At 40.0% G+C, this 9,561-nt stretch overlaps 1 protein-coding gene across 37 annotated transcripts in view; it reads right to left on the reverse strand.

The window, feature by feature from the left end:
* The window catches only part of LOC118414914 (actin-binding LIM protein 1-like), an 85,050-nt gene that overhangs the window by 13,997 nt on the left and 61,492 nt on the right, over positions 1-9,561 (reverse strand). For 12 of the 37 annotated variants that reach the window (XM_035819227.1, XM_035819224.1, XM_035819219.1 and 9 more), the window contains 9 exons: positions 9,022-9,069; positions 7,095-7,244; positions 6,336-6,506; positions 5,451-5,561; positions 4,523-4,657; positions 3,985-4,113; positions 2,965-3,189; positions 2,321-2,359; positions 68-168 (listed from right to left, as the gene is read on the reverse strand). In XM_035819227.1, coding sequence (XP_035675120.1) covers positions 68-168; positions 2,321-2,359; positions 2,965-3,189; positions 3,985-4,113; positions 4,523-4,657; positions 5,451-5,561; positions 6,336-6,506; positions 7,095-7,244; positions 9,022-9,069 — 1,109 coding nt within the window. The remainder of the gene's footprint in view (positions 1-67; positions 169-2,320; positions 2,360-2,964; positions 3,190-3,984; positions 4,114-4,522; positions 4,658-5,450; positions 5,562-6,335; positions 6,507-7,094; positions 7,245-9,021; positions 9,070-9,561) is intronic. The other 25 variants (XM_035819211.1, XM_035819222.1, XM_035819242.1 and 22 more) reach the window with 10 other exon arrangements.

A 9,561-nucleotide genomic window follows, 5' to 3' on the forward strand; every position in this document is an offset into this window, starting at 1 on the left:
AACAAGGTCATTAATGTTGTTTGACAACATAGCCACACCAATGATGATGATGATGAAGAGAACTCACCATCCCTGGACGTGAAGCTGAGGGGAGTGTCGACGCCTTCTTCTGTGCTTCCAGGTACCCGCCGGGCGGGGCGTAGTTCGGTTGTCTTGGCGACATGTCTGCTGTAAAACCAAGTCTGCAGGTTAGCTTATTGGATGGTAACTCTTTTGGAAAGAAAAACATCACCCTCTTTGATTGCACTGGTTCTGGGACTTTCTAGAATAAATTGAAAGGTTGTGGTGAAATACAGTGTAACATGGACAGCCAGACAGTGTCATTTTAGTTATTTCATCTAGCAGCACGAGAGAGGTTTTTGTGGTGTTTTTCGTGGAAAGGTAAAAAATTATAACACCTTAAAAAGTTTCATGATTCAGAGAATTGGATTTCTACGATAATCAGTAAAAGTCTAAGAACCAGAATTAGGAACAAAAATTACGAAACACGAAACTCAAGTCAGAAAATCAAACATAGTTTTTGTGTAGAACATTGAGACACATCTTAACCTTTTTGTGGGATAGCAAAAGCTAAAATTATCATTGGTGCAAGGTAGCCATGCAGTGCCATGCAGTGTCTTCTGAAAGGAAAACAAAATCTGAAAGTAAAAACAAAACTAAAAATACTAATAATTGTATAATAGCAGAATTCAGGTGAGGGAATCAAAAAGTTTTAAAAGACTTAGTGGCAACTGTGGGTTAACTACAGAGAAGAGGAGATGGGAGATTGTTGTGGAAGAGGATTTTCAAACATACTGCCTAAAACAACCACAAACTTGGGGCTAGTTCCAGAAAATGGCCCTCGGAATAACTGCTTTACTGAGTTGCAGGAATTCTTTTCTGCTTCTGTAGATCCATTATAAGAAATGACAAGAGGGACTATATCATCCAGAGAGTAAACATTATTTGCCAAGAAATTTCCCAATGCTTATCAAAATATATCAAAAGTTTGTATGTAACCATGTAGCCATTAGATATTATATAGTTTTGTGCAATGTTTAAATGTAAATTCTAGTCTTTTTGGGTTTGAATTATTAACATTCCCCATAATGCCCATAGAGTCCATTCCAAGACACCATGCGGATGTTTGTTGCCATTGTTTAAAATTGATTTTAAAGTTTTGTAATTATATGTCTAGGACATTTGATACTTCAGAAATATTTTTAACACTGTTTCAACTTTATAAATATTTCCCTGGTCCTGTAAAACTTTGGAAATATTCATGGTGTGGAATTGGATACTTCTAATGGTTTCTAAATAATGATAACAGCATTCTACCATTATTTACCATTTTCTACCATTTTTTATAAATGGTTCGGTGGGCTGGGAAAATAGCAATTCACACATCCTTGCAAAATATGGTTGGGTGCCATGCAACAATGGCCCACCACAAAGGATCCACCAGTGCCCAGCAGTGAAATCTAAAAATAAACAGATGCAACAATAGGGCTTACTTTTATGGGGGCAATAAACTAATTTTACCATTTGGCCAGGCTTACCATTTTTTGTAAATATTTGTAAATGTGAAATAATCACAGAGAGGTTTCACAATTATTCTAAATAAAGATATTTTTGTACAGTTACTTTCAAAATTTTTCTAAAATATTCAAAGAAATTCAAATAAATGAGTATTTTCTTAGTCAATTTTTTGAAAATAATTGAATTATTGTGGCTCAGATATTGAGTTTTGTACAATGTTTAAATATAAATTCTAGACTTTTCGGGTTTGAGTACCATTCCCCATAATGCCTATATCAGATCACTGTATAACATATTTTGGTCACATTCTTATGTTTTGTAACGTCGCTTTGGACAGCTTAAGTTCACATTACTTCCCCTCAGACCAAGAAGACCTTGTAATGTTGAGTTTGAAATTTAGTGAATCTCCACCTCCTCTATACAGCTATGTTACTGCTGGAAGGTTAGAGGTCATGGGGCTCAAGACACTTGTACAGACCTGCATGCTTCAACTGGAACTTTTGTACCTACAGAATGTTCCTGTTGGTTTTATCTTAAAATTGGTCAAATAACAGGGGCATCATTTTGTCCAAAATTGTGTATTCTTTTCATTTTAGTTCAAAATACATTCACATAAATCTTATCAAGCCAAAGTCCTTTGAAATATCCTTTGGCTAATTGGGTAGCACTGGCCATACAATGTGAATTACCAAATTGATAAATCAGATCCATAATTCAAATAGCAGGTGGTATGTTTCAGGTCCCTCGAGCCTGGACCATGTGAGAAAAGTGTCTGTGTGCAGTGTGGTGTAGCGGGACGTACCATTCTCCTCCATGGGGGACACATAGGTCCTGGAGGGCGCTGGACCCAGCAGGGGTAAAGAAGAGAGCACACACAGACAAGTTAGTAAGTTGTAGTGTGGGACAGATGGGGACACAGGGGCTGCCAGCCTGCCATGCGGCTCTAGTTTGCTCTGCTGGTAGATTCTTTGTGCAGTGATTAAAAAGCAATTCTGTAATTTTGTTTGTTTGATTGATTATCTTGCTAATTAATGTAAAAGACCTTGCTCCTGACGATTCAGACTGGCTGGCAGATAGCCCCCTGTAGAAATTGTATGTCATCATAAAATACATTGTAAGTGAAGTTTCATTCTTGAGTGTGAAATCCCCCGTAGCCATGCAGTATCTAATTCAGTATACACACAAACTAAGGAAAAGATTATGTGTACAAAAGTAACATTCTGTACAATGATAAGTCTACACAGGACATGAATACTTGGTCTGGTAGAATTGTTATATTGGAATCTGTCCTCATGTTCCCTTCAAACATGGACACCAACATTGTTCACAGCTCTCTTAGTAATACTGACTACTTTGGATGATCTTGAGATAACTACACTACATGGACACATCAGTAACAAAATGAAACATGAAGGAGAGATGTTTCCTGTAATATTTCCTACTCACAAGCGTCCACGGGGGAGTCGTATCTTGGTTTGAACGGTGGTTCGTGGTCGGCGGCCGGGACTCGAGAAGCGCTGCGCGGGTCCATGTCTCCGATGTCTGCAGGTTTCATGTCTTTCAGGATCATCTTGCCGAGCCCAGACTGACACTCTTCCACAACCTTCTTGTGTTCCTGCTCACGGCGCCGATCAAGGTCTTCCAGCGGGGAAGTGGAGCGTCTTAGTCGCCCTGGAGATGGTGGGGGTGATCATGATGGGTGTTAGTGAGGAAAACTCGATGTCAACACACCTGAAGTGACAACTTATAGTTTTCTATTTCATCTGATGTGAACTTACATCACTCAGTGTGAAAGCAACTTGGATACAGTCAGCACCACACGTTTCACAGATAGAAAGAGAAAGAGAGGCTACAAATTGTAGGGAATAAATAATTTCTATAAGAACATTTTGCTATCCAAATGAAAGCTCATCTGCTTTGGCAGAATCTATAGCTGTTAAGATTCAACTTGTTCCAATATATCATACATCTGAAGAAGGTCGACCAAAAATTTATGTGTTGGAACAAAGTTTAAACTTTACAGCTAAAGAACATTTTGCTCTTTTAAACGTTTTGCTAATGCTCTCATCAACTTGCTACTCTTTCTCTCCCTTCCATCACTACTTGAAGCAAACATCTCCCTGACACCACCCCTATGCCACAGTCGGGTGCAGGGATGCAAACATTAGGTGATGATGATGAGAAGTTGCTGCAGAGTTAGAGGGTGAACTTGTTACTGAAGACTTGCAGTCTACTCTCCGTAAGCTGCATGCAGAGCCTGGGAAAAAAACTCAACTGTCAGATCAAACAACACGTCCATGTGCAGCAGTTCACTTAGTGACAAACGGTGAGCTCATACTGGAAGAACAAGGCATTCTGGTAGTGAGACAAAAGTCCCATGCATGTAGCCCTTTGCTCGCAGCCTTTAGAGCTAGTGTAGCTGCCACTCCAGGGTGGGACCTGTGCTGCTCCCACCCCGGGTCTTACCGTAGTAGAAGTCGGCGTGTGGCGCAGGCCAATCATCCTTCTCCACAGGTAACAGGTCTTCTGGGGTCTTAGGTCGGGCAGCCGGTGTTCGCTGCATTTTTATTACATCTACACGGCCTACTGACTTGCCTGAAACCATGGCAACCATAGTAATGGGTGTTTGGCCTGCTCTGAATTTAACTCTGGTGTTACTCTTACTACATCATGGTTGATGACGAAGGTAGGTCGGTTTACATGTATCTATGTCTGCATGTTTTGCATCTACATTATCTAGGTGCTGAAGATCTCTTAATACCCAGAACAGGCTGCACCCACATACAGAAATATGGTAGTCATAGTTACATGTCTGGGAAACTGGGAAAACACAGAAGAGGCCAAACAACAGTGAAGCAATACAAGAAAGAAAACCCTAGACAGTGTTGGCTCTAACTGGCTAATATTTTCTTGAGAGACACACATAATAAAGAAGAGGTAGCAGAAATCCACATTGAAAGATCGAGGTTCTACTACTCTACTTGACCCTGCAGGATGACCTTACCAACACTTGTTGATGGTGAATAGACAGAACCCAGTGTCTTCCTTCCCATGGAATAGGAATTTTCATACTCAGAATCCTCTGGGCCCGTGGCGGATGGGAAACGTTGTTGCTTTATAACATTTTTTAGGAAAATGTCTGAAAAAATGAGCTATGGCTGTAAGGTGCTGGGACATGGCAGAGACAACAAGGGACAGATAGACAGGGATAGAAGTCAACATGTCACAAACACACAACTGTTGAAAGGAAAACAAAAGAGAAATCATGAAAACAGAAGTGAAATATGGAGTGAGAGGGTGCGATCAATGAGAAAAAAAATAAAACTGAAAAGTGAAAAAAAGAGCAGAATGGAATGGCTATCAAAATTTTGTCTAAAAGCTGCTACATCTACAAAGCTTTTACTATGCAGAATACAGATAGAATGTAGATTTGAGATGGATGTGAAGCTGCACTGCTAACTGGCTCCAACCTGAGGTATTGCCAAAAACATACTTAATCTCAGCACTTTACAACCAAAGCTTCACAGATCAAGAGAGTATGCACATGTCAGGGTAGAGATTAGGGTCTGCTGGTAGAGATCCGAATAGTCTGTAAATCTTAAGATATCTGCTTAAAGATACTTTTCAACTTCGATTAATGTTACTGTTTATTTGAAACTTAAGATTTCTAAATGGGACACCACCCTAATACATTCCTGGCATCCTCCTCATTGGAATCTCTACCAGTGGAATCAGTGATTCAAGGATTCAATTACTGCACTCTCTACCCTGACATATGTAAGGGAATAGAGACAGAGGAAAGCCACATGTACATAGTACATGTACTACACAGTACACAGTATATCTGGAGGGATTTATCCACATGTACACAGTACATGATTGTACATGGTACATGTGGAAGGATTTATCCACATGTACACAGTACATCCTACCTTCTTCATCTTCAGCCTCCTGTGGAGGCCAGAAAACATCATCTGTCTCTGTGGGACTCTTACCCGAAGGAAACCTCTGCAGACTGGCTATAAACCCCTGACTCAAGGGGGCTGGAACAACACTGGGGCATGAGAACACTGCAGCCAACCTCTCAACTACTCAGGCTTGGGGTTAGACACAGGTTTAGACAGATGAAACCTAATCTCAACCACCTTTTTATCATGTATGTTATAGGTTGTAATTTCACACTGTTGAGATGTTGGTGTCACAGCATGCTTTGGAGATGAGAATAAAAAGTCGAAGATATTGCATTTCTGAAGAATGGTAAATGGAATAAATTTTAAGCGATTTTCATTTGATATTATGGCATTATTAAAGGCAAAGCAAGGTTTGGTTTCATTTTCATTTTAATATGTTAGACAACAAAGAGCTAAGTGTTGAATCTACAGATCATTTAGCTTGAAGACTTTCATTCATTTCAGTTTTCTCCTGAACAGAGCAGGTAGAGACCCTCTGCAGAGCTAGGTTATGGCTGGATGCAGTGTTCTCATGGGAATAACACAGTGACAATGCCTGCTACATAAGTCCCTTTACTCCACACACAAAGGTAACGTTACATACATCTTTAAGATGCTAAGACTGCTTCAACATAACACAGACCACTAGGCCAGCTGTCAATGTCATATCAATCATGTTGAAAACGTAATTTTGACAAGTACAACCGAAACTGCACTTCACTGACGTAACTGCAGTTAATCATCAACAAATAACAGTCAAACAAAGAATTATATTTGGATTTTGTAATACAATGCTTTTGGTGCTGTTAGGTTTCTGCTTCTGGTGTGAGAAAAGGGGACTTTCTGCTGGCAAGGTCAGATTCCTACCTGGCTCATACGGCACAGGACTACTGAGCCATGGAGAGGAGGCTTCTCTGAATGGAGAGGTCGGAGGTGAACAGCTGTCCCCCCTGCTGCCTACACTGGGAGACCCCGCAGGCATTCTCATGCTCCTGATAATATCCTCACGACTAACCTCCGTGCTACGAGCCTTCACCGCTATGACAGCGAAAATGGTGAACGGATTCAGCAAACAGTGTCATCTGTCCCTGGTAGCTTTCCTCTCAGTTTTAATCATACATGTCAAGTTCATAGCATTCTCTGTACTTTTGACGCTGAGAAGTAAACAAAATATCTACAACAAAAGTTGCAACAAAATTGTAGAATTTTACTAGATACTACCTTGTAATAAGAAACTAAGAAGGATTGATTTGGGTCAAACTTGTCTCCGTGACGTCACAGTATCACTTGGTAGCAGCAATCAGCAGAGAGTTCATTTCCACAAGAAGTGCTGAAACTGGCTTTGAGGTACAAACATGTAGATATACAGTCAAAACTGCCCAAGAAGACCAGTCTGGGGACTGATACAATCAGGTATATGGACAGGACTCTTCATGCTTGTGTTGATGGTAAGAACAATCTCAGCTATGGTCACAATGGCCAGGTGGTCCTCTGGGTGGTACAGGTTTGACTGTATATAGATTTTTTACTACATCTTTCCTGTTGCAAAAGGGACATTAAAAAAGACACTATCACATTGTGTACTGGTACATGTTATGTATGATCGTTTACCCCACTGTGTATTACCTGTGGCAGCAGGAGAGGGAGGTCCTGGCCAATCGTCTCGCTCGATTCTGGATGGGAAGTCTGGTTGAGGGCGGAACCCGCTGGGGTAGCGAGTTGCCTGGACGATGTCGTCATCGAGCTTGGCCGTCTTCTTCTTATCCTCGCTTTCATCTTTACAACAGAAAAGCAGTTAGAGGAGATTAATGTTTCTGTAAAAACTATAATACATAACACATTCCCTTGTCTCAGGTTTGTTCTCTCACACCTAGATGCAACTATGACATTACTCTATGCACATGTATTAGGGGACACTATTCTAGTATCATTACTGTACTTATTCTATCTTTTAAAAAAAAGTCCAAGGATCAAGGGACAGGGTAGTGAAAAACTCAACATATATGGAGGGCAACCTGTCTTGCTACAAACACTCTTGTGAGCAAGGCATACATGTATATTATGTAGTTCCTGATTGTTCTTATTTGTATTGTGCTGGTAGTATCCTAGCACTAAGGACAGATGCCACAGTTCTAATCAATAAGGGTAGATCCCAGTCGGGGACTGTGGATAGTATACTCGCACTCAGGACAAATGCAAATGCCATCCAGGTATTGTGCTGATAGTATACTAGCACCAAGGACAGATACCACCCGGCAATTGAGCTGATAGTATACTAGCACCAAGGACAGATACCACCTGGCGATTGAGCTGATAGTATACTAGCACCAAGGACAGATACCACCCGGGTTTTAAGCTGATAGTATACTAGCACCAAGAACAGATGCCACTCAGGTTTTGAGCTGAAAGTACTAGCACCAAGGACAGATGTCACCTGATGGATGCACACACACAAACACTGAAAGCGCAAAACATTGCATGTACAAAATCAAACATGAAAAGGAAAGGAAAAGACAATAAAAAAATCATTATCAACAAAAAAATACAGGACAGAATGCAAAAGGATAGGAAAGTGTTGCATTCCACATTTTTTTGGTGCTGGGAGCAGAGAATGCAGCTGTTAGTCCGAGATCCAAGCAAAAACAAATGACACTAACTTAAAGCTAAAAATCTAAAAGCACTCTACCGCATATACAGTTTACCTTGTGCCATACACTGGTTATAGATATGGAGCAGTAGACAGTTAATATCAGTAAAGCTGCATCAAATCAATTATACAGGATAGATCCTACCTATATGTCATAGCAGAATAACTGACTAAGCAGAATAACTGCAAATGAGGGTTTTTCTCGTGTCACTCCTATTTTCTTCTTGACATCAAAACTTTGTTGCACAATTCCATGTAATCATTCCTAGAAATGTGCTTTATTTTTCTTAATTTTTTGTCCAGCAAAACCCTTTCTGGACCATTCTGCAGCAATAGCCATGTGGATTCAGACATATGACCACAGTGTTCAAGCATGCTCCTGATTAATCCACACCCCTCCAGATGTCTACTTGTTGCCTGAAGGGTACTTCAGCTTCTAAAGGTTGGTGGTCAGCTACAACATGACGTAACCCTGCTCTGGTGGTCATAGAGCGGTAACTACATAGAACTCTACTGAAGGTGTGCAACAAAACCATTTCGGTGTCTGTAATGGGTTTTAAGTGACCCTTACTTAAGAACTTTCAGTTCCAGTCAGGTATATTTTGTACATGGCTAATTGCAAAAAAAACATGTGGATATAACATTGACATGTACAAACAAAACTCATATTCATGATATTTCTATTCAAGGCAGCATGCCAAAATAACAAAAACAAACAAAAGAGCTGCTTTATCATTATGTAATACAAATATCAGTCGATTTTGACGATATGTTACTGTAAAATAAAATGCAAAAGATGTTAGATATACAAAAGAACTGTGGAAACTGAACTATTGTCAGGAAACCTGTTTAACACCACTGACAAAGGTTCAATTCTTTGATAAAAACAAAAGAAACGATACTAACCGAAGTATGCACTTTGGGAGTAAACTACTGTAGGGAAGGATAAGGTGTCTTGTGATAACAGAAAAACAACTCAGTCAGGATTGGGGAAAATGCGTTTAACCTTTAGCACACTATGACCACCTTCACACACCTGTAGGTGTATGTGCACATGAAGTCCAGCATGCTAAAGGTTAACGAAAGTAGATCTTCATCATAGAAGACATCACCAGAGAGAAGAAAAACACACACTTAAGGGAGGGGGGTATTTGTCGTGTACAAGAAGACCTGATAACATAGTACAGTACACAGGGATGGTTTCAAATGTCAAGGCCATACAAAAAAGAAAATAACTCCAATATGAATATCAGAGGGTTTAAAAAAAAGTCTATCAAAGTGAACAACTTTGAACAATTTTTTGTCAATAAACTAAGTAACTTACAAGAACTTGATGTTAAAAGAACTCTGCCACATGCTCTGATATATTTCTAATACACATGAAAATGAACAAGGTTTAGCTGCCCTGGGTCCCTGCCAGTTTGTTTTCTCACCTTGTCCAACCTG

The sequence above is a fragment of the Branchiostoma floridae genome, chromosome 4 (genome assembly GCF_000003815.2).
Source record: "Branchiostoma floridae strain S238N-H82 chromosome 4, Bfl_VNyyK, whole genome shotgun sequence".
Lineage (NCBI taxonomy): Eukaryota > Metazoa > Chordata > Leptocardii > Amphioxiformes > Branchiostomatidae > Branchiostoma > Branchiostoma floridae.